At 32.0% G+C, this 26983-nt stretch overlaps 1 protein-coding gene across 1 annotated transcript; it reads left to right on the plus strand.

The window, feature by feature from the left end:
• Positions 1-1142: 1142 nt before the first annotated feature.
• Positions 1143-13562, plus strand: LOC137924382 (juvenile hormone esterase-like). Its single transcript, XM_068767777.1, has 4 exons — positions 1143-1291; positions 3288-4591; positions 6592-6745; positions 13386-13562. The coding sequence occupies exons 1-4, from the start codon at positions 1163-1165 to the stop codon at positions 13560-13562; spliced, it is 1764 nt and encodes a 587-aa protein (XP_068623878.1). The 5' UTR covers positions 1143-1162.
• The last annotated feature ends 13421 nt before the right edge of the window (positions 13563-26983 follow it).

The raw sequence follows: 26983 nt of genomic DNA on the forward strand, positions 1-26983 counted from the left end.
GAACTTAATGCCGTATTCGTTTTCTACGAGACAATAGTTCTTAACCTGTGTTCTATATGTAAAGATAAATCGGTAAACGAAATAAACTTTCGGACAATATTAAAAATGTATTTTTATACCAATCTTTACTTCTTTGTTTATATGTGTAAAGGTATTATTAGCTTAAATTTCCTTTTTTGCAATGATTTGTCCTCTTAACGTCTCAAATGGGATTGCTCGTATTTCTTCTAATGCATACTTAATTTCAATGAATTTATGAGGCTTTTATGTTGATTCCCGTTAAATATAATATTAGATATTGCATGAAATTAATTAAGTAGCCTAAAGGTAGAAAAATATAGTAATTCTAATTTGTTTTGCAGCTGCAATTGACTGTTGCTCCCACAGCTAAAGTTACACACAAATACAACAACTTAATCTACGTGTTCCGGCTGATGGTATGCTTTGGGTTCTAACTCCATTTGTCAACTTCCAATAATTGTGTTTGATGTGCGACTCGTCTTCAAGAATGTTGTAACAACGGTCGACGTACTTCGACAACACCGCTGCTATAGACCTCTCGTTGACAAACCGCAGCAGAACAAATGACGAACCACGCGATTAGTCGCGGGATAATCGGAAGCCTTTATGATATTATTCCTATGGTTAAACATATAACCATGTAATTTTATCAACACGAGTATCTCATATACGGATCACTTTATATAACACTGTTTTATGTCATCTATAACAGAGAACATCTCTGCTTCTTCAATCATATGGACAAATTTTCCTTTATGTATCTTTTTATATTTGTATTGATGTACGTTTTTTAAATATACGGTCTGCTCTGTACCTTTCACCTGTTTTTCTTAAGTAAGCTTTTCTTATCGCAACAGATCTTGACTCCAATAAGTGATGTAATCAATTCTATATTGAATAAAAAATTTCTGAAACGGGATTTGAATTTTAAAGTGTCAGAGTTTCAACAATTAACATATATGGTAAGTGGAATATGTTTTTAATATATTTTGGTACTAAATTTGTCTTATAATGGTTACGAAGCTATTTATCAGAAGAAGAAAAAAACACGATAAGACCGATAACATTAATGTTACGTGTATATAAAAACCGATTCAGTATTCATTTAGTCACCAGCTAATTTAACTGTAATAATAGTAAAATGTCTACAGTTAAGATACTTCAAGGAATTTTAAAAGGTGGTGAGGCAGAAACCGATAACGGGTTTAAATATCATCAATTTTTGGGAGTACCGTATGCAAAACCACCTGTCGGAGAACTTCGTTTCAAGGTAAACAATATTAATAATGTTTCTATTATATTTTACCATTATACTGGCCGCATTTCTTTGTTATTAATAGTTACATACGCGTCTATTTTCTTCAAAACAATAGCGCATAATTGTAACCGTGTTTCGATTTGCGAGCATGGTTGCTACAGTGCGTTTGTGATAAGAAAATGATGATTAATTGTTGTTACTCGGCTTAATCACCACTCCGGTGAAATTGTAGTAGGTATATTGTAGCAGGTCAGAAAAAATTAGGCACGCTCTTTGACTAATAAGATTACGGAGAATTAAACGAACTCGTTCACCTTCACCAGTTGAAAGCTTTATAGAAAATATGGATACATGTTTAAAAAAAAGGTTGTGTATTTTAATGCAAATATACTGTAGGAAAATAGCCGGGATTATTTCTTTTAACATCTCACTGTTACAGTCCATGCCATTAACTATAAAGTGAGCGTACTGGTTTTTTTTTCTCATTACAATTTATTGTAAAAATTAATATCAATTTTGTACAAGTACAAAAATTACAATCTATTTTAGTAACCAATAAACAGAATGCTATTTGATTGCTGATGCTGACATTGAACGGAATTATTGCTAATAATTCCGTTCAATGTCAGCTGCTGTTTCAGCTTCATAAAGTTCTGACCATGTTAATTCAGAATTCACGTGATATTTCGAATTCCTCGATCGTAGTTTGATTTAAAAATCGCTGTGTTCAAATAAGTATTCGCAACTTACCTTAAATATTTCGGTTTTGAACGCAAATGTAGTATTACATGATTATATATCATTTTCATCATTTACCAGCAAATTCAATTTAAAGAAATTGTTATTTTGCGATAAATATCTAAGACTGTATAATTTATATATTCGAACTAATAAATATGAAATTTTGATTTATTCTAATATAACGAGTTATAGTAAATAAGTCTGTATTATCACATTTTTTATATTTTTTATCTGTATTCGTTATGAAAGAAGCTGATTTTAAATAAAAATCTATAAGAATATTTTTAAATCTACTTTATAATTAATTTTTGACAATTTTTAGCATCTCTTAATTATGGCAGTGAAGTTCCGCAACACTCCAGAAAATGAATTCTGTAAACAGTTTTTAAACTCAGCACTCGCCGGCAGTGTTTAAAGCTGAAAAGTTTCTTAGAAACTAGCTCATTATCACCTATAAGTCGAACAACACGTAGTACTGAATCAAGAGCTTCCAGCTGATACTTAGCCATGCCATCCCAAAAGTGGCAGTATTTTACACATATCCGAACTTGTGCTTGATAAAGAGTAAGCAACTGTCCCGATGTGAAATACCACCTGACCTTATTCAAGACATTTAGCTTTATAACTTATTCAGTCTTAGACTCAAGGTGGTTTGCCAAAAGAATAGGAACACTTTGGAAGGGTGTAAACGGACACTTTTTGGCAGAGAAAAAACAGGATTTCCTAGTGTTGAATTTAACAAAGTTCTCGTCACTCCGGCAGGACTTGGACTCAAGAATCTTATTTATCCTCTGCGTCCGGTCCTTTCTCAATGCCTATATTTCCGTTTTTGCTCCTAATGTGCTAGGCACGTACCTTTCGATAACTATGCTGTCGTCTGCAATCGGCATAGTCTGACGGGTGGTAACTAGCTACGACCAAAACCAAGTATAATCATATCAAAACTATTTTCATTACTTCATAGTAGACGATGTTGACGAGGACATTTGTCCACCTTGTAGATAGATTTTCTACACAGCGCATGCAGGTCCGTGGTCTGCATTCTAGAACCCGGTTATCGTAATCGTGGCCGTATCTAACATGGTTTCCACTCTATGCGGCGCTTGTACCAGGATTCTCATTTTCTGTTTTGCCATTATGAGGGCGGTACTTGCGACTTTGCAATGATTATTGCCACTTGCTTGTATTTTAGTCACCTTTCAACTCAGTTATCCCTTGAGTCTTTTGTTTTAAAAGTTTTTAAATTACGAATTATGCTTTTCAACAGAGCCCTCAACCGCCAGAATCATGGGAAGGTATAAGAGACGCCACAAAAATAACTGAAAGTAATGTTTCGTGTCAAATCGATTTTAAAACTCGTAATTTTATTGGATCAGAAGATTGTCTGTACTTAAACGTATATACACCTGAACTGCCAACGCCTGTTAATGAAAAACTCCCTGTTATGGTTTTTATTCATGGGGGAGGATTCCGAGGTAAAAATGGTATCTTAAAAGACGACGCCGGCCCTGATTTTATGATCGAAAGTAATGTAGTCATCGTTACAATCAATTATCGGTTAAGTGTATTTGGATTTCTTTCATTAGACATACCTGAAGCAGCTGGTAACATGGGTCTTAAGGATCAAGTTAAAGCATTAGAGTGGGTAAATAAAAATATAGAATATTTTAATGGTGATAGCAACAATGTCACTGTTTTCGGCAGCAGTGCTGGGGCTACTTCCTCGGAGTATCTTCTTTTTTCTCCAACAGCCAAAGGGCTATATCACAAAGCAATTCTGCAGTCAGGATCAGCTTTTAATTTTTACGCATTAAACAAGAATCCCAAGAAAACTGCAGAAGAGTTGTTAAATAATTTGGACTACAAAGGCTCTAGAGATAACGTACATGAAATACTCGAATATTTATTGAAAGTTTCAGCTGAAGATCTTGTTTATGCATGTACAAATGCATCTCCTAACTACGATCCAAAAAAACTGAACTTTGGTTTTGTGCCGATAATCGAAAATGATTACGGTAACGGTGAAGCCTTCTTAACCACAAGCCCCGTGAACTTAATAAAACAAGGAAAATTTAATAAAGTTCCAGTAATTAAAGGATTTTCTAATAAAGAGGCCTCATTGCGGAATATGCTTGGAAGTAATTCTGTACAGGAATTGGCAAACAATAAAAATTTTGTTGATTGCTTTCCATTTGATTTTGACAGTAAGGATCACAATTTATTTAAGAATAAATTCCATGAAGCGTATGTTGATAATAATACGACCGCAGAAGACTTGTATGAAATGGCATTAGACTTTTTCAGTGATTTGGATTTTATATCAGGAATATGGATTTCGGGAAAATTTCTTGCAAATGCAGGCTTTCCATTGTATATGTATGAATTTTCTTATGTGGGAGATTTGAATTTATCGCAAATATTCAAAATGACATTAAACGGTGCTGGTCACACTGACGAATGTGGCTATTTATTTTCAAGCCAGCTTGGCAAGTTAGTTGGAAGCTCAAATGAAAATGATAGTTTTATTAAAAAAGTGATGGTAAAATTATGGACAGATTTTGCTAAAACCAGGTAATTTACAATACCAGATATTACATGATATTTACTAATGCAATTCAAGTGACTCACAAAACTTTTTTTTTCTTTTCAGCAACCCGACTCCTGAGATTAGTGATATCATTCCATTCTTTTGGCCTCTGTTTAGTGTAGATTTGCCAGTTTACATTAATATTGACAAGGAGTTGAAAATAAAGACAGATTATGAACCACGAAAAATGGAAATTTTTGAAGAGATATTTAATAAATATTCACATCGGACTTAATTTGTAATTAAGTTGAATATAAAAAAAAAATATTATTTAAAAAAATCATAGTGTGTTATTAAAACAATCATTTGTAAATATTTAATAGGCAAATGTACATAGCATACATATTCTCAGAATTATAAATGACATCAAAACAATTTTAATTATTGCATACAATTTGCTAACGATTTAATTCAATGAAGCACACTGAGCAATTATTGTAATTAAAATTTACTGTAAAGCTTTTTAAAAATGTATTTGAAATATTGAAAAAAAAATTTACTCGTCTCGTAAGTGATTGTATGAATAAATCTCGGGTCATTATTTGACAAAATTAATTTTACAGTACGAAATAATATTTTTTATTTAATAAATGTTTAATGAATAGATCATTGCTTGTTCTTAACTAAAATAATAATTTAATTCTAATATTAACCCTCTGCCGTTAATAACTATAGCACGTAAATCCTTAATTAATTTTGTTTTTGGAACAAGAAAGTCGTTGTTTGCTTTACGGAGGAATTCAAAGTTTCTGTGACTGAATGTCAGAACGCTGAACGCTCTTTGACTTAAACTCTGAACAGGAACTAAGCTCGAGAACTCCAGTTGCGATCTCGGTTTAGGCTGTGTTACTTTATTTTATTTCATTTACGAAATTCGATAATTGCGGAGCTTGTTTGAGCTATTGCTCCATTGTCGAATAAGGGCCCCTAGGAAAGATCTTGCCTTAGTATTTCATTTGGTAAGTATTTAATTTCATTATTAAGGTGTATTAGTGTAATACTATCTTTTCCCTGTCAATTAATTATTTTATTGTACATGACAATTGTTAAATATGTCTTATAAATAAAGTATATAATCGTAGACTTTGCAAGGCACTGCATAATACTCGTACAAGACAGGAAGAAAACTTTCTTTAATCATAAAACTGTTATCAAGAATTATTGTTTTACTTACACGCCGGTTTAATAAGTGATATAAAGATAACATCATATATACAATAAGTATATAATTAAATAAACAGACAGACGACCTTATAAAGATCGTCGGAAAATGCTAGATGTAGACCTCATTCATCTGGTCTTATTATAAATCCATAGAGGAGGTCTATACCTAGCAGTGTACGTCCTAGGGCTACTATAATGATGGTGTTGGTGATTAATTTAATTATAGTGTGATGCACTACAATCTGAAGCAATTTTATGTGATTCAAACATTTAGTACACAATGATATGTGCAGTTTTCACGTAAAATGCTTCGTATTGCGGGCCACTATTGCTACAATCTTCTTCTTATTATATTAATCATGGTTTTCAAGGCTAACAATATATTCGGTAACCGGGCGGAGGTGGATTAATACCGGAGCACATATCTTTACCTTTGTAATAGTGAGTTCACTATTACACACGTTTAGCGGTTGTAGAAGCCAGCATTACAAGGCATTCTTACCCGAATACTACACAAGATTAAAATATATAAAAGTATCAGAATTTTGTTTAATATTTAAAACAAAAATAATGAAAGAAAACTTAATAATTTCTTTGAAACGAATCTTAAATATAAATTTGTCGATCGCATAAAAGCGCCTGGTAATTAATATGAGCAATATTTAAGTCTTGCTTTTATTTGATAAGTTATTAAGATGTAAAATACGTTTTCGTGACTTTTAGCTTGTTACCAAAAGTTACAGACGACTTACAGTAGTCCTCTGTATTCAAATATGTACATATAAGTACATTTCCAATTACTTTCATTATTTTTTTTTAGACCGGACTGTCGCTGCTACCCGCTTAGCATTCCGACACAAGGGTTCCTGAGAGGTCGAAACTCAACTTGGCCGGTTGCTATTGCCTGGCTAATATCACTACTATCACTTTGGAAAACGTTATCGCTGGTTGAAGAAGTGGTGGAAGACACTCCAGTAAAGCTTCTTTATGATCGAGGGTTGAGATCCCCTGTGATATACGATTCGATTTAGTTTCTGACGAGACTGGTTATTAAATGGCGACTACTTTTATCACTTGATATATTCCCCGTCTATTTTTCATTATCAACCAAAATAAACTAATGGTTGTTGGAAGAAATCGTCATTTGCGGAAAGACTGCTGTTTGTCTATTTCATCTAATTTCTTTACATTTAATTATATTATACAATAAAGATAGAATAAACTTATATTGATTAATAAATATTTTTGTTTATACGAGTAAATTTATTTAAAAACTATTACAGAGATTTCTTTTAAAAAATGAAATAAGTTACATACTTTGCAGTTCTAATAAACGTAAGTGTAAAACAGGTCAAATTTTGCAACGTTCACGACATTTAATATTTTATGCTTATATTTCAGATATTAATTCTATTTTTAAATTACGCTTAATGATTGTATATCGGTCGCGTTTAAATTCGGGTAAATATTCTGTACAAAGTTTATGCCTTTCTCAGAGGTCAAAAACATCAATTTCAGGTCATGAATTTTAACGACAATCGTATTGTTGGATCGTTTTATATCTTTTGTGACTTTAGAAGCAATTTTGCAAAGAAATATTAGAGTTTGAATATACAATAAAAACATATCAGTAAATATTCATAAAAAAATATGAAATGAAATTATTCATCTTAAAATCAATGGTAAGATTCGTAGTTTGTGAAGAAAATATAATGACAGTATATAATAGATATTTATGGTAATCTGGACTATGTGCATAAGAATAATAATAAATACGAGTGTGTCTGTTGTTAGAACAGAGGTGCACATAAGTCAAACACTAGTAATAAAGACACCTTAAAACACTTATATTGTAGGATGCCATTACAAGTGAGCTCAAACTTATTCTAATTTATAATTGAATTAAATTCTTAGGTTTTATGTATTTATAAATAAATAAATGCATAAGTCCCGTTATTGAAGATACTATCTAAGTAATTTTCATGGTCCCGTCTGGACATGTTCATTATTGAATCTTGATGCAGTTGAAATTTCTTAAATTATCCTAAGTAGTTTTACTACGAAATTGCAGTGTCAGCATTTGAATGAAGAAATTGAAAAACATTTGTGTATAAAAAAAAAACAAATCAGAACGTACTCAAGCTGAAAGGTACCTAAAAATTTTAGGAAATCATTTTGTAAAATCTACGATCGTTCTAGACATGGATCCCGGAAATCCGTGTCGTGCTCTAGTGATTTGTCAAAAACATTCTGCATTTACGCGCGTGAAAATATTTTCGTACGAAATTTTGTACATACTGAATGAAGTTCTTTACTAGGAATCGTTTGCCCTTTGATGCTTTTCAGGCGTGCATCAGAATGGAATTTTATTTTTTAATGCATACGTGTCCCCGTTTGAGCACCAATTCGCCTAATAGAAAGCGTAGTGGTCGAAGATGGAGGACGCATACTTATTAGGTACTAAGACGACACATCGTTCCATACTCAGGCTGTGCGGATCAGAAATGTAGAAGCGAAACCCTTTAGTACGCCTAACGGAAACTTTACAGTGCACGGGTGTTAGGTGGCCCACTTCCTATTCGTTCTGTAAAGAAACTGAGATGGTGGGATAAGGTCATGAAGTTCCGCAAGGAATCCCCAAAATAAATCCTGTAAAAAAAAGAAATCTGTTTCATTTGATAGCAGTTTAGCTATCCTTGCCTGTTTACATTTTATAGGAAGAGATAAGTACAAAAGTAACAAAATTCTATCAACAAATAATTTTTAATTATCATCATTTTCCTTTCATTATCTTTCACCTGCGTAAATTATCATCATGTTTTCAGCCAGGATATAATGTCACAGGACATGTCGACTACTGGTTACAAAGCCTTTCTGGCAGATTTCTTTTTGAAAGGACCTATTAAGAGCGAAGTGCATCCAACTTCCAAGACGATCTTGACGAGGTAAACAAATCGGTGTAACGTAACTCCTGAAAATGCCCCGTGGAGGGGTGAATCATGTGTTGAGTAATTTGGCAGTGGCGGTTGTGTGATTCACATTGTTTGCCGCATACGCATTTATCAGCTGGCAGGCGGGCGGTGCACTTTGTTGCACGACTACCACTGCATGTGCGGAAGTGGCAAAATATTAGTCCTTTTCTTACTTAGGATGGACTTCCGCAAGGTAATGCCTGATTGCATAAAATACTTGACGAGGTTGACTGTCTACCTTTCGGATGTCCGCGATCTCCACTCTAAAACCTAGCCCCAGTTGACATCAGTTATATTCGCTATGTGGCTTGCTCATGGTCTCTACTACTTGCTAATCCGCTGGGCTGGGACGGTTACTTTCGGTAATTTATAGTTCTTTTAAAAAGGATTTTGAGAAAACCCAATAAATATTTGATCTTAATAGTTCAGGGTTCAACTTATAGTTAACAATTTGGTTTCTCATAGCACTTTCCTTTTAAGAGAAATTACTGATTGTTGATAATATAGGCAGTATATTAACCCGTTTATATCAAACTATTGAGCAGAGCTTCAGCTTATCGGGAACACTTGAGTAGGAATTGTCAAGATGTTACAAATTATCACCTTTGGAAAGGCCCCATTTTGAGCTCAGCCACCCCCGAAATATCTTATGTGATGACCGGAGCCCAGGCTCACAGAAATGTCATTGTGGTATTTAAAACAAAGAAGTCTAGACTAATTGACTCTATTGTTTTAGCAACTGCAATTCGGTGTAACTTTTAATGCAAACAAGCTGTTATTCTATATTTTCCTAATTCTTTATTTTATCACAAAGTAAGTGACTCACTTGAAGGGGCAGTCGTTTAACACCTAAAGCTAAAACTCTCTGTTTACTTTTAATTAAATAGAGCTTTAATCAAGTAAATATTTATTTTATTTTAATAATTACGAGGAATATCATAGACGTTCGAAAAGGATAATATTACAAAAACCAGAGATCATTAATTTATATATTTCTTGGGATAACCGCCGGTGTGAAAGAAGGATAAAAAACCGCTCATATGTACGAAAATTATCGCTATTTTGTGCTCTAATCAAATTATTACAGTAATGTTTTAATAATTATATATTTATGTATATACGTAATGAACTTTGGATATTTTTAAGGAAAAAAATAATGTTAACGAAATTTAAGAACATGAAATAAACTAAATTATTACGTAAATGTTTTGCACATTATTAAAAGATAGGAACATATATGATTTTAATAATTAATTTAAATAATTTTACTGTTATAAATTTGTGGTAATTAGATTTTTATTTATAAATGTATTTCTATTAAATTACTTAAATATAACTGTGTAAAAATGTTTTCTGTCTATTACGTTTTAACAAATAACAGATTCGCTTTTTAATAATTGTGGAGAGAGAATTAAAGAAAAGTTCGAAATGTACAAATAAAAAAAATAAAAAAATTTGCGTAAACGCTAATATGTTTAATTTTATTTTAGTGATACAATATGTTCATTTAGGCTAAAAACTATTGTTTCAGTACAACGCACTGTATATACTAATTATTTTATTGTCAATGGTTCAATTGAGAATAACTTTCCATTGAATTATTGTCACATCAAAGTGTTCCGAATTCGAAAGAATCGTGTCATACATCAATTGCTTCGAAAGTGATCACAGACGTTCGGAAGTCCGTATGAACGGTGATATGGCAGTTGGACATTGATTGTGAGGCATTGAGCATTTACGTGAAACACACTTTAATTTTTTTAGACACGCCAAATTGTACATTATTCCCAGACTTTAAAGTCTATAATAACCGAAAAGATATATTTGTATTGCGGTAGTCACGTTATGTTTTGGTTCCTTTTGTTCCTTATACAGCATGTGACAGGACTCGTCCGACTGGGATTGGAGCTTGTTAAATCGAGTATCGAATTTTAGATTTCTATTTAAAAAATCTATAGCAGCATTTATGGGGTAGAAAGTGCATACAAATATTAGGCAAATACATGAATCTATTAAGGCGTTGCCAAGTAAAAATTATTCTTAGTGAACATACAATAAAGAGAAAATAATTTACAATTTTTTTTTATTTTAAGTTCTCCAAAAAAGATTACGCGAAAAGGTTATTACAGATTAGACATATAATATAATACAAAACAATATGCTACGAACATAACAATTAAACCTAAAAACAGCATGTATTATGTAAAAAAAATCAGAAGATAATAATAACTTCACATTTAAACATTATAACAACCAAAGAAAACGACGTTAAACTAAAAAATTACAAAAACATATTCCGTTGAAGTTGACCGCTAAAACTGTGAACTTTTTGTGAAGCTAATAATATTTCGTAAAAAAATAAGATAGTACGCAAGTTAGCTCAGCTATGTGTTATAAAATACTAATATCTCACTAGATGTAAATTCATAAAGTACTAATTTAAACTGGGCCTTTTTAATATTTAATCTTAAGTTTTAACTATGTTTGGACATGTTAACCCTATTATGAACAACATAAATATTCGCTATTAAAACTTTAAAAAATCACTACGGAGACAAGATGCCAATCTGCGAAATCCTTTAGCCACTTCCGACTTTAGTTCCGACGAAATAGATTGCGGGGTGCCAACATAGTACGAACTAAATTTCAATTGCTTAGACAGTAATTTTCTCTTAATTAGATTCTTGGCACACACTACTGCAAGGAAAATGATTTTTCTTGATTATAAATTTAATGTTGTGTGAGATGTGGTCAGATCTCAACCATAAAATAAGTTTTGCCTAATGTTAATCGCCCTCTGGAATCGGCAAACAAAGGTTGTTGTAATGTCTTTTATCAAATCCTCTGAAACTTTGTTAACCTGTGTCTTAAGATACTAAAAGAGTGACTGTCTATTATGTGGTATATTATAATTGTTAAGGAAAAGAAAGAATAGTAATAAATTAAAATATGAAACAAAACAATATATATCTTCAATAAATGAATCATGTTTTGTCATGAAACTGTAATATATTAAACAATAAATAAATTAAAAACAATTGTTTTAAATAAGCCTTAGGCATAAAATAAAGCTGAATAAAAAAGAATATTAGGTCAAAACACTATCCGACGATATTTACGCCCCGATATTTTTAATAGTTATTTAAGTTTTATCAATGAATTGTTAAAGACATTGTCATCTGGTGAAAAGGCTATGAGTTCATTGTGCTTACTATTACGCTATTAAGGCTATCGGTGAGTGTATACATAGATTGGTCTGAGTTTGATAACGTGGAGCTCTTGTAGGAATATCAATGCAGGTTTTCAACACTGTCGGAGATCTTGCGTCAAAACACTAAATAAGTTATTTCGATGTATGTACATAAGATTAGTTCTAAAAAAAGAAAAGCTTATAATTCATTTCTCTAAGCTAAAAACTATATATGGTTAGTTAACAATCCCATGTAATGTCTCTTAAATACCATTTTAATAAAAATTTAATTATATCAAATAAAAAATAAATTGCTCTACGTATTAATAACTACGAAAAATCAACGTAAAAATGATAAAAAATACTCTGTGTTTATTGCGGTTCTTTCGGATCAGGCGCGTTAGAAACCCTTGCGGCTTTCAGTTGAATAATGCCTTTAAAGGAGCTCAATTTGATTATGTTTTCCATCAAATTGAGCATTTAGCTTAGCTTTTTTTTTTCTGCGACTTTAACGGGATCATTGTAAATAATAGTATATGGATAATAATATAAACAAATAAAGATACATTAGGACAATCCCGAGGAGAAATTTTGTTAAACATAATGAGGCTTATCAAAGTAATAATAATTAATCACTTTAAGAATAAACAAGATTATAAATGAACAACAAGATAGGTAATCTCACTAATAATAAATGCCTTTAGTAAGATCCCTTAAGTTTTAATGCGCTTAATCTTTCTTCGGATAAGGAGAGAAATGATAATTAGAAGCCGACACTAAGCGCTAAGACTCGTTACTTAAGTAAAGTGAGCATTTGACGCGGTTCATTATCAAAGGTTTGTTAGTTGCAATTTTTTGTCCTTTGCAGAGCAAAGGATTTGAGCATAACATTTTTTTTCTCCAATCCTATTCTCTATACACAAAGTCGGAAAAATCTACAAAAGAATTATTATTAAAATATGAAAGCAAAAAAGAAACGTATTTTAAGATCTTTCGTGCTACCAACGTAGACAGTAAAAGAAAGACACGAAACGTCTTGATGCCTTGGAAAAAAAGGAATTGTGTTGTTGAAAAAGCACGTTGCGCATATCGTGAATTTGGTACCGAAGTGATGTCTTCATTCTCCAAGGGCTCTTCGATAACAGTAAAAAAAGTGGATGCCATAACCATTAAGTTACCGCGGAGTGGCAAGCGCAGCATTGGACATTCGCCCTTAAAGCTGGAAAGACGACCTTGTTAAGGAAACACGTATTAAGTGATTTGACGGTGGAGGTTGTGTGATTCGCATTGGCTATATTGGCTATATTCGAAAGTTGATGGGCGCTGTTAGCCGTTTTGGCTTTTACAGCTTCATCGGACTCAGGGCTCGGGCGAGCCAATAAACTAAAAAAAAATCTACGTCAGATGCTTCACCTGACGTATTGTATTAGCTAATTGTTATAATCTGAATAGATATCGGAGCTAGAAGAGGACTGGTTGGAGTCGCCGGTGCGTGCGGCGCTGCGTCGCGTTCAGACACGCGAGTGGCGCGTTTTAAAACCGATCCGGATGTCGTTCGCGAGCCGCGAGAGTTGCGCGGGCGAGATGGTCGACTACTGGTTACAAAGCCTCCCTGGCATTTCTTTCTGAAAGGACCTATTAAGAGCGAAGTGCATCCAACTTCCAAGACGATCTTGACGAGGTACACAAATCGGAGAAACATAACTCCTGAAGATGCCCCGTGGAGGGGTGAAACAAGTTTTGAGTAATTTGGAAGTGGCGGTTGTGTGATTCGCATTGTTTGCCGCATACGTATTTATCAGCGGGCTGGCGGGCGGTGCACTTTGTTGCACGACTACGACTGCATGTGCGGAAGTGGCTAAATACTTTTTCCTTTTCTTACTTAGGATTCACTTCCGCAAGGTAACGCTTGATTCCATTAAATATTTGTTAAGGTCGTCGAAACATAGTGGATGCAGGCCGCTTTACTAATTCTATTGAAAATCTGTGAGGAAATGTGATGATGACGTCTGTTTTTGATTATTTTTGCCCAGTTGTTTTTTATTTGAAATCAATGTATTAAACTTCTTTTATTGATATTATTATAATTAATATGAAAGTGAAAAAAAAATGCCTAGTATTCAAACCTCGTAGTTCTCGTTAATTTCTTTTTAAAGTTGTTCATGTCGGGACATGAGTAATTTATTTGATTGTTACGATTGAGAATTAAATTTGTATTTATAGGCCGTAGTTCGCTGATTGTACAGAGTATTTACAATTTAAATTACTTCGTTACTCATAGAATTTTACTGAAATCGCAATTACGAATACCGAAATAATACCTAATATTGCTGCGAGTATTTGGTTTTAAGTGTATTTGTAATTAAACGTTGTAATTTTCGAATTACCTTATGTTGTCGAACATATATTTAAAAAATTCTTATATCATAGTGTTAATAACTCAACTCCTCCGGAACGGCATGACCTATTTTTAATATTTTTGCTTTTTTCGCAGGTCGTAAACTATATTTTACACTCCTCAGTGAATGGGTGGTGGATCGACATTTTTATTAATTTTTTTACATTATTTCTTTTTTTTTAATTATCTTTGAAAATACATTCAACTTCAGTTTTTTGTTGGCGACTTTGTTATTGTAATAATTTCAGTCTCGATTGTCGATAACTAATCAATCGATTAGTAATCTCAGCCAGGCAAGCTGCTGCCGTCACTTCTTACCCAGCAAACTGTACATAGTAGAGAGGAGAACATACAAGAAGTAAGTTATATTTAATTTGACTAACACAAGTATTCATCGAAAATAACGTGTGACAAAACTACGCTTGTTGAAAAAAGAATAATTCAATGTAGTAGGTCCCGAAAGGTCTTTTCGTCTTTTTTAAAAGATCACAATTCTTGCTGATTTTGCTTAGATTCCTTAATTACATATATATTTAACTAGAGCAAGTACCTTATTGACTTTCGTCTAGAGATAAAGGATTACCGTTTTCAAAGTGAAATCTATTCATAAACATTTTCAATTTACCACGATGATAAAACTGGAGGTACTGCCTGCTCATTGAAATTCATAACTCGAATTTGATATTCTCGTCAAGAAAAATAGGCCTATGTAAAGTTTTGACCCTTATTCCAGACGCGATCTTTGAAATTGAAATCTAAAATAAACACAAAGAAGAAAAGACAAGATTAATTAATATAACTTAATTAGAATGATATTAATTAAAAATAACCTTTAATTTACTTGATGAATCGCGATCATCGAAGAAATAATAATATCAATTCTTTTTCTATTTACTCCCGCTTATATAAAAATATTACTCAGTGTAATGCTGTGGTATTGAAAGAAGACATGTTCTAAAATTACAAGCCCAAAGAAAAGCTTTTAAAGAAAAAACAAATGAGATTTGTAAAAGAAAATGTAAAGAAGGTTGTAGAATAAAATGTATATAATAAAAATATAGTGTTAAGATGTGAGAAAAGATTGAAGGCGCTAAATAAAAGGTGTGTGAGTAAAAGCAATAAGAAAAAAATGTGTAGGAAGGAATAAAAAAATATAGTATACGCACGTGTAGTATATGTGTAAAAAGCTTAGTGAAATTAATGTCTCTGTCCCAAAAATTATAAGAAAACGAGAGGTCTTCAAAACAGAGGTCAAGAACATCCATCAAAGATACGATCGAAACAGAGGGCGAACAACAGCACGAAATAACAGAAGAATAATAATTGACTGAATGACTTTAATAAGATAAGGACGTAAAAGTCATACAGATGCTTCATAAGAACAGAAAAATGACGAGCACAAATTTATTATTAATATAGCTCGAATGTGTTAGCCTTTTTAAGGCTGTTAGAGAAGAGGCTGTAACAGATCAAATGATGCAAAAGCTAACAGCGCTGACATCAAACGAAACCAGTTTGTAATTTGGCTTTGATTACACAGCGCGCATCACGTTTGTTTATGTTTGTAGCGATCTCTATGAGCATAATCGCGGGTAGTATAAATATGTATAACATATACCAGAGAGAATTCACCACACTATGTTTAAAGAGGAAAAAATCCTCAACATGTCTGCAAAACGGAAACTACTATACGCGTATACCGAGAAGGTTTTGTAATAAAAATTAAGAATATCTATTCTCAAAACCCTTCTGGCTTACAGATATATTTCTTCTTACTACTCATATTGCTTGTACTTCAGTACAAGCAATATGAGTAGAATCTTAGAACTTTGTCAACTTTACACACATTAATAGGCTGGCAGAGGAACCGAAAACCTGTCCTGCACAGTGCTAATGTCATGGCCAGACAACCTGAACCGCCTTCTCATGTCTATATTCTAGTTTAAATTTAAGAATCTCTACTGTATTAATATAGTAAGGAAATATACTGATTTTGTTAATAAATACTTATATTACTTACAACATATTATAATAATAAATAATATCTAAATTAATAACTTGGTTCATAACACCACCCATATGCTAGAGATTTCCATCTATGCACGGATCTTAACTATGAAATATTTATTTTCAAGGAGGCATTTGCATGCGATTTTGATTCGTCGATTATTTTAACATTATAAGTAGTTAGATACCACCGGCTCGGAATGCTGATTTGAGAAAAGCACACATACATAGTACATTATAATATCAATTATGTAAAAGAGTTAACAAACCAAGTTTCATGCATTTTGATTAACTAAGAACTCTTGAATGCTATAATAAGATTTATTTAATAACATACTTTTAATTTTTTTAATTAAAAACAAGAAGTTGAATGTCTATCTTGTAGGACTTTATTATATATGCATATACCAAGACCCTGAGGGATTTGTTAAATTTTTAAGATAAAATTCAGGTGTTACGAATTTATTTTTATTTGTTGAAGTTTTTATGTGTCTGTCACTATTTTTCATGTAAGATTTTAATAAGTGGCGCATAAATAATATGTCATTAAAAGTATACTTCGCAGCTTTTAAGTTTTCACGTAAAGCTGCATTTTGTAAAATAAATATAGAAATAATATCGACCGCACTGCCCCATAATAAAATTATTTTTCAGGATATTTTTGGAATATGCAGCTTTGTGAGTCTTAGAGACTAACTTCGGTAGGAACATACGAGTAGACGTTAGCTAAGGACAAAAATTTCGAAATTCCACCCGTAAGGAGATTGGCAAGGCGTTCATAGAAAAAAAAATCTTTTTTCAGCCGTACCTTATATATTTAAAAATTACCAAGAATGGATTTTATGAAATTAAACTAACAAAAGACAGTGCGGGTCACGTGAAGCAGGGGAGGAACAGCTAGTATGCTATAATTCTGAATATATATTAATAACTTAGCTCTAAGTATTGTTAGAATAAATTACTTTTGTTCTAGTTAGTAGCTAGTAGTAAATTATTAGATAATTTTACTTTGGTTAAAATATCGGTGAATTTTGTCAAAAATGTTATCACGAAAGTTTCTGCTGTTTATGATTTTTTGTACATAATTTTTTTTCCCTGAAGTATTCAGACTTTTAATAATATAAATGATAAAATATACTTTTCTTAAAGATTATGGTGCTCATCATAACCTTCATTTGAACTTCCATCTACGAAGTATGCTATTAAGGAACTGTATGAGTTTAAACGTCTCAAAGGAGATGCTTCATCAAAATTCATGAGCAATTGTCGTGTTCCACGGAAGTTGAGTGATATTATACTTTTATTAGATGTGCCGTAGAGTATATAAATTCAATATATAAAACAAAAACAGTATAAAAATATTTTTTTTCGAAATTGCCAAAAATGTTTTGTCCACACACAGTAATTAAATATCTTGATTGTATTATTTAATTTCTGTTAGAAATCGCTGTTATTTGATTTTAGAAAAAAAATGACATGAAAAATAAAATGAAACGCAATTTAAAAAAAGTAACAATATTATAACAGAAAAATCCAAAGCATTATTTAAGTAAAAAAATATTTAGTAGTAATAGCAGTTTTATAGTGAAAAAAATTAAAATTAAATCATTTTCTTCCCGGCGTGTCTTCTTTGGTTTAGATAGGGATTTAATTAATGGAGTTTAGCAACAATTTACAAAGCGCCTTTTATCAATGTAGCTAGCTTTATAACGAAAATTTCACTTTAAATTAAGGCAAGTGAGATTCCTCGACCATTACGCAAAGCGGCTACTGCGCTTTTAGCTATATTATTATACCACATTTCGCTCGCAGATGCTTCTAGAATGTTACCTACTTTTCTACCGTTAGTAGCTCTTTATGTCAAAGAGTAAACAGAAAAAAAAGGAATTTTTGTATTAAAATATGTCTGTTTAATTTTCATTGAATTACGAATTACAAAGACTTTTTTTATATTATTTAACAGTGAGATCTATAGACGAACGAAAGTTACCGACATAGCTTAACGAATTGGCAAACGGTTGTAGCATAAGAGAGGCCATGTAGTGTGTAGAACAGATTAGAGTTAAGGTTCTGCGGTGAAAACAGCATAATGCACACCGTAGAAATTCTACCTATAATATTGACAGACGAAATTGTTCGACGAAAAATGCCGAGTGCTGACCGCTTCCAATTGTTCTTATTTTAAGTATACGGGGAAACGTTATGGTCTGCAGTGGACGTCTTATGGCTAGAGTTAAGCTTACAAAATATAAAATTACAGCTAAGGGTTTTGTTAAGTGATTAAAATTAAATACTCAATTAAGTGAAATTATTTTAAAATAACTAAACTTACTTATAAAACTTTCTTAGTTGTCTTCTAACTTATTGCTGACTCTTTGTCTAAAAGTTTCATAGTAATTTTGTCTATAACTATAGTTTGTTCATAGTTAAATATCTTATTTATAACTTTATGAACCTTTGTATAACTTAACACGTATATTTAAATAATTAATAATTGCTTAAACTTTATTACCTTATACTAATTAACATGGTATTAATGATACTATAATAATAGGAATTGAAACATTAGCTATTACAATTTTGACGAGCAAAATTATAACCTAAGTAAAACTAATGAAGGTAAAATAGTCTAAATTTAAACCATGTTAGAACGGCAAATATTTTAATTTAACATTAAAATAATAAGCTCGATTAGTTTTCAATAAAGCGTAGTGTTTGAGTATCGCAAATTATCACAAATATCTACATTGTGACATCCCTTAACTAGTGTTGTAATTATTTTTACGCTATTTATAGTTGATGGCATGTGTAATAATTGTAACCAATACTTGCGGTACTACTTCATTAAATTTGCGTAATTTTGTCATGTACTCTGTATCACTGCTACAAATTAGAAACGTGGTCTATTTATATTCTTCGCCTACGTGACGACTTTTTCCAATTTTATAAACATAAATTAGGTAATCTTAACTTCTTTATGATATCAAGTGTTGATAACCGCAATGTAGTGATTGAAATTTAGACGGACTTAATTTTTCCATGTAAGTTACTTCATAATACGCATTATGCTTCACATATTTACAGCACATACAGTTTGTAGTGGTGTTAAAATAAACGAGTTGAAAAGGTTAGGTTGTCTATATAAACTAAATTGAAGTTTGACAAAATCTTCATAGTAAACGAACGCATTAAACCAATAGACCAGAAGAGGACAACCTGCGGCTACATGCGGAATGATTATTTATTTGTGGTTCTCGATAAATGTACCCGAGTTCGTTTTTCATTTTTGTAGAAACATATTTTGAAAAAAACATGTAAAAATATATATATATAATATAAAAATATATCCTTAAAAATTATTAATAACAAATGATTATTAACGAAATTTAATTTCTTACCTTAATAGTAAAATAGATATGTTTAACATTTAAATTCAATACACATATATTGTACGTTTTTTATATTTCCTAAAATGTAATATCTGTGATTATTTCGTAATTAATGTCGATACGCAAATTTAAAATTTTAGAAAATGGCTTTGGAATATCAAGGAGTTGAGCCACCCTTGTATTAGACTTTGACCTGTATTTTATCTGGGGATAACTACAAAGCTTTCAAAGACCGACCGGATTAACTCTTCAAACTTGAGTGGCAAGTAATTAGTGTCGCTAACACAGTGAGAAATTATTATACAGATTTGAATAGAGCTTTAAAGGAAATGCCCATTCTCTATGAGATGATACGCGTTGACCTAAAATTGTAATTCATTTACAATTTGAATTAGACCACAAGAAGTAGTTTGTGCCCGAATCATAATTGTTCTAGAGGTTCGCTGTAGGTAAAAACAGGCAAAACCTTTATTAAGGTTGAAGTCATTTATAAAGGCTTTAACTGTGACAGATTTAGGCCACAATATGTTTCCATTTATAACAAAATGGAAATAGGAGAAAGAGTATAAAGTACTATAAGTACAAATTATTTTAAATATTATAGTATCTAGTAGGTACTGTCCAAAATTATTGGCACATCGCATTCAAAAAGAAAAAAATGTTTTAATATAAATTAATGTTACATATTTTAGAACGATCACTGTATTAATTAAATTTAAAATAAATAAAGTAATGTTGTGAACGATAAATACCGACTAATGCTGCCTTTAAATACTAATATAATATTGCAGTGCGAGTAGTGCTAAACGAGCAAAGTTCACATTGAACTATCCAATGCGTAAATTTTAACAGTCATTTTATTTTTTTAAAGTTTGCAAGTTTTTCTTTAATTTTCTTTAGTTTTAATGCTATATCGTTTTATGTTATTTCAGTCTAGAGACGCACACTGAAAGGCATAAGTTTTTCACAAATATATCTATGGGGAGAAATACCATACTAGCCACGCTTGGCAGGTGGTGATCGCGGTATAGTATTATAGTACGCATAGGACAGTGCTCTCATTCCTTTGGAAACTTGTTTGTGAGCAGTGGCAATCCTGTATAATAAATGCACAAAGTATGAGTTATAAAATTGCATCCCCAGAATCGAGCCTGAGAACTATGATCGCTAATCTATGTCCTCCACCATTAGGCTACCACTACATACAAATATTTATATACCTTTTTCTTAAATCAATGAAAAAAAAACAAAGACTTGAGAAGTTATAGTTGATTCTTTCTTTCACTAACAGTGCAAATCACTTATTATATTTATAAGCACATTTTAGCGAAAGGCTATCACAAAGGTAGATTTAGAATTCATTACGTTTTTTGAGTCAAACCAGATTCATCCATAAAACCAGACTTTCTACTCAAAAAACGGGACAATTTTCAATACCAAATATAACAGAGATATTTGACTTTAATTATTTCGTTTAGTATAATTCTCTTTAAATTATTAAAAGTATCTAATATGTTAAATATGAATGTAAGTAATATATCTATACTATCATGATAATTTCAGCTAAAAGACTTTTAATGTTGAACATAGATATAAAACAACATAGAAACAGAAACTATTGATTTCGAATGTGGTTGGTTGGAAGTGGTCTATATCCAGCGACTTTCGACGTTCTTCGCAAGGTCATCGGCTCGCCTAAATACAATGTAATTTAATAATTAGGTAAATTATGCTACTTTGAGCCGGAACCATTAATGAAGTAATAATAATTAAGAACGTTAATAATTTTATGTTACTAAATACGTAATGAGATGAGAAATGATTTTTAAGTACAAAGTAACTAGACGAAATAACCGTCCACGTTATGAGAAAATATGGGTCTCAACATAATGGAGTAGCGATTTTTGCTGTATAAACAACTGCACGGCAATAGTAGAATTACGTGAGATCCGCTGCTTTTTTCATGTATTAACGCGTTCAAAAGCGGTTTTAATATTACTTGCTCATCGATAAATCGATATTTTTGACAAATTTCTTCTTCATTTTTAGGCGACAGACGCCCTCAGCAACGCACAGTTTTTCTCAAAGATTCCTTAATTATGTAGGAGGTCCACCTAATGGCAACTCGTAGTTACTACACGACATACTATTCTAGTAAAATTACAAAATTACAAAAATAAACGAAACGGGTTTTTCGTTAAGCGTATAAAAATTAAGAGAAAGTTCTGAAAATGACAGCTCCATTAAAAATTGTCCCCGAAACATGTTTTATAAAGTTATAATTAATTTGAAATGATTTTTTTTAAAACATAGGATTTTATCTCGAAAAAAAAATTTTTTTTTGGAATGAGAAACGGACATAAATTAACAATTTGGCTCACGGTAAAAAACTAACGTCAGGTTGGAATAAAAAAATTTCAAATTTACAAATATTCGGCCAATATTTGTTAGCATTTGAAACCCAAAATATTCAACATACGTATGGTACTTTGGTGACAGTTATCACGTATGCATGTAAGTAGCAGTAGTATATCAAGTGTTCATTCATTTATATCATACGTCGTCGTTTCAGTCCACAAACTCTCTGTGCAAGGCTTAGACCTTTCCCAAATCTAGCTATAGGAGGATACGATATAATCGCCACGCTTGGCATGCGGGTTGTTGACCACTGCTTGGGATTACGTACGTTGAGGACGCTGCTGCCCATTCTCTGATTTTTTTTTTGTGAGCAATGGCATTCTTATATAATTATATATGAGATTGTATCCTGGGAATCGAACCCGTGACCTACTGCTGCTCAATTTTTTTTTTATTATTGTACACTTAAAAACATAGCGTAATTTAATAGAAAAAAATAGTACTTTTAATTATACAGAAGAGAAGGAACTTCAAAGGGGTGAGTGCATGGCTTATTTGTCGTAAAAACTTAACGCTTTTACGCCCGTTTAATTATCCTACATGAAGTGATCGTTCTCAAATTATATTGGAGTTCTAGCAGTACAGTCTGCAAGAACATGGAGTAAACAATAATTAATTTTAATGCGTACTAATCTGAATTTAAAAATGATTTTTGTTACTATGTTATCATTACTTTATTTATAAAATCTTGATATGGTGATATGGTGGTCGATATGGTAAACCATACATTTTTAAACCTTAATTTTGAATATGAGGTAATAAGAATAAGAGGTAGAAAGTGAGGAAGTCCTTGTAAGTATATGCCAACCATATTGTGACTATCATAAATGTTCATCATTAAACCAACTAACAATCCTTATCCTCTATAAGAGAACTTCAGGAATAACATACCGTCATCGTCAACGGTGCTTCGAAAAGTGGAATTTCTGAGATATATAATTGTTTATTTACATCAGTATCAATACGGATAAAGCTCTAATTATATTTATTTATTTCTACATTGAACTTTGTGTTGTTATTATCTCCAAGACCTACCTGCCCTAGAAAGAATCCATTAATGACCCTGACGTGATCTATCCGTGATGACTTTGGTTCCGACAAAATAGATTGCGCTGTGACAACATCAGTAAGAAAAGGACCAATATTTAGCCACTTTCGCACATGCAGAGGTAGTCGTGCAATAAAGTGCACCGCCTACCAGCCTGCTGATAAATGCGTATGCGGCAAACAATGCGAATCACACAACTGCAACCGTCATTTACACCAATTACTCAACACGTGTTTCACCCCTCCACGAGGCATCTTCAGGAGTTATTTTACACCGATTAGTGCCAAACACAGAGTGTTGGTGCGGAAGTGGCTAAATATTGGTCCTTTTCTTACTTAGGATAGACTTCCGCGAGATAACGCCTGATTCCATTAAATATGTGACAACATCAATTGCTTCGACATTAATTCTCTATTACTTGTTCTTGGGACATTCCGTCAACAATTGTACATTCTTCTTAACTCCACACGAGTTACTATAATGAGAGTAGGATTTTCTCATCAAATATGATAATTTGTTTTAGAAAATATGTCCAAACTTACATGATTTTGCTACAGAGCCACCATAGATTTATAGACTGGAAATGAGCTACATTACATTCACTCTTTTAAAGCTTTTATGAATTTATTTAATAACCTTTAGGTTGATTTAAAAACATTCGTAAATTTGTTTCCGAATTGTATAAGTCCTTAAAATGATTGCTTCTGTTCAAAAATATTCAATATAAAATATTTGTGTGATCTAACGTTTTTTCTCCCTTACCAAAATACAATATTCAAAGCTCGCCGCGTCGGAACTGTTTGTATTAAACATGTTTACATGACATGTGTTGCGAGACCTGTTTGCAAATGGATGTTCATTTATTAAACGTATGTTTTAGTGTTTTGGAAAATGTATCATGTGGAAAATCTTAACGTGTTTTACCCGACTGTCGTGGTCCACTTTCGTATAACAGCTGGTAAACGGCTAATAGACTATATGGTTATCCTTAGTTTTGTATTTTAGCTAAAATTATTATTTATTTCCAAATGAAAAAGGTCTTTTTTACTATCACCTGCACAAACAAAATTAATTTTTGTTTGTCTATGTTATATTATATTCACTGAACAGATAATTGTCTGAATTGCAGGTATAAAATTTATCAATTGACTAGTCAGTGTCCAAATATGCCTATCACTTTTGAGTAATGCTTATGATATTTCCAGTTTTAAACTATTCGTGTAGTCTATTAAAATCGTGAAAATATTTTTTTGACAATACGCACTAGATACATATACACAATAATTTTGTACATGTGCATTAGAATATTAATCAATTCAAAAAAATCTCTATGTAAATTAGGTTAGTTCTAGAAATATGATATGTAAAGTTATGTTTGTTAAATCTTTCTTTCAGGTTTCATTTAATTAGCAACTGTTTAGCAGACAACTGTCTATGGTTCTATAATACACTCCGTTATAATTTCTTTGTGGCATCATGCAATAAATCTAAAAGCTAAAACAGAACCCTGTAATCAAATCCTAAAACAAAATAAATGATTTTTTAAGTAATAATAAAGTTTGGGTATTAATTGTTCTACAACTGTCCTAAAGTTGCATCTCTAAGTTTGGGGGCTCTTTCCAGATCAGGGCGAGCTTGAATAGCTATTTGAAGAATGATTTTGTGTAATAGGTTATTTTGATATTTAATGGAATCAGGCGTAAATAAGAAAAGGACCAATATCTACCATTTCCGCACATGCAGTGGTAGTCGTGCAACAAAGTCCACCGCCCGTCAGCCCACTGATAAATGCCTATGCGGCAAACAATGCGAATCACACAACCGCCATCGCTAAATTACTCAACACGTGTTTCACCCCTCCACGGGGCATCTTCAGGAGTTATGTTACACCGATAAGTGCCAAACACAGAGGTTATTTTCATTCTATTTTTTATTGTTCTCTTCTGGTGTTCTTCACGTGTGTCAAATGAAGCCTCTAAGTGATCCTTAGCGTAGTATATAGAAGTACATATAACTTTACTTTTAAAATTATACGCCACATACCAGTTGATTTTAAAAAAATTAAGAAACCGTTATGGAAGCAATATAATAAAAAATCGAATCGCATGTAATGTTAGTATTGCTAAATAAGTGGAATAAAAACAAACAGTATTAATAATGAATCTTATAATTTATAAATGTCCACGTAATGTTTTAAAAATATAAAGCGGACCGCTTTAGGTAAAACCTCTTGGTCTTACTTAATTATTTAATCAACGGAGCAAGCCGCAATTTACAAAGCGTCCCTCTACAATTTCACTTATTTAAGGCCCGTTCTTATCATTATTTACAAGAAGCATTTTAGCAAAGTGCCTTGTATTACAGAAATAGGAATTTGGCTTCAAAGCTATTACTGTTATTTTATAATCGGGAATTTAAACCATGGTAATAACTATAAGAGATTTAATTGCTTTCAGATTAAACATTATTCGTAATTAATGCCTGCGGCTTTACTTCACAGAAATAATAGTTGGATTTAAATTAATTAGTTATTTCGTACATGGCTTCAGATTATATTCTTTGACTATAGCAAGTTGGCCCGAGTCGTGGATATAGTACTACCGCTAGCGCTGTACTGCGCCTTAGTCAAGCGCAGCGAGGCGGGGTCTAAAGAAAAAAGAGTATGAATGCCGTTGCAACGGGTCTTCACAGCGAACTGGCGAAACTAAGCAGCCAGTACTGCCCCCGTCTCTTCATATACCTAAGGTAGACTTACCAGTAAAAAGATAACTAGGCTGATAACAATAAAGATAGGAATAGGATAAGATCAAAAATTGTTATATTTCATATTAATATATCAATAAAAATCGAAAGCTCTCATATAGCTAACGCCGTGCATGCATTTATAGTTAAACTCAATTAAAAAAAAAAAAACGTTTATCAGCATCGTCATATAGACAATATGACGGTTAAGAATCTACTCAGACTAAACATCCATATAAATGTCTAGACATATGTAACAGTACACCAACGGCTCCTTTGCGGGTGGAGTTTAATTTCAAATCCCTAAGCCTTATGATTCTAAAGATATCATATATCAGTAAGATGATTAATAAATATATAGATCAAGTTTTGTTCAACTAATGTTTTGTCCTTACATCAACAGATGTCATATTATCAAAAGTAAATCACGATATGGTTTGACCGAACAAAAATAGATGACATGAATTTTTATACGAAACTACCCGTGGCCTTTGAGGAAGTATTTGAGATTATTTATTTTAAACGTGGTTTAGGCTAAGTGATAAATAGAGTTGAAAAGTCAACAAAATGCAACAGTAGTCGGAAAAAGTAAATAAAAATCTGTGACTAAGAAATAAGCAGTAGAATTTGTTATACTGATAAAAATTATAAATAAGCAGTCCATAAAGAAATTATGAAATAAAGAGAAAGAAAGAAAGGTTTGTGATTATGAAGAAGTATAAAATTAACGTACGAAATATCAAATTAGCATTCGAAAGATTGTATGATTTGATGAGTTGATTTGATGAGATGAGTCCATCCGGGACTCACCAATATGCACAAAAATTTAAAGTTTAACTGTGTACATTGTGTAATTGTAAATAACAGAATAATCTGTTATTCCACGAACACTTCCAAATTTTTCGATTAACCTTTTCGCTAATTTCATTAGTTGTACCTCCACGTACAAATTTACTTAAATCGATTTTAATAATGCAAAAGTTGTTGTCAACTAAAATTTACTCCGTACTTTAATTAAAATCCTTCAACTGAAAGCTTTAAAGTAATT

The sequence above is a fragment of the Battus philenor genome, unplaced genomic scaffold (genome assembly GCF_028537555.1).
Source record: "Battus philenor isolate CCGP_79_NKW_IND1 unplaced genomic scaffold, ilBatPhil1.0.hap1 SCAF_23, whole genome shotgun sequence".
Lineage (NCBI taxonomy): Eukaryota > Metazoa > Arthropoda > Insecta > Lepidoptera > Papilionidae > Battus > Battus philenor.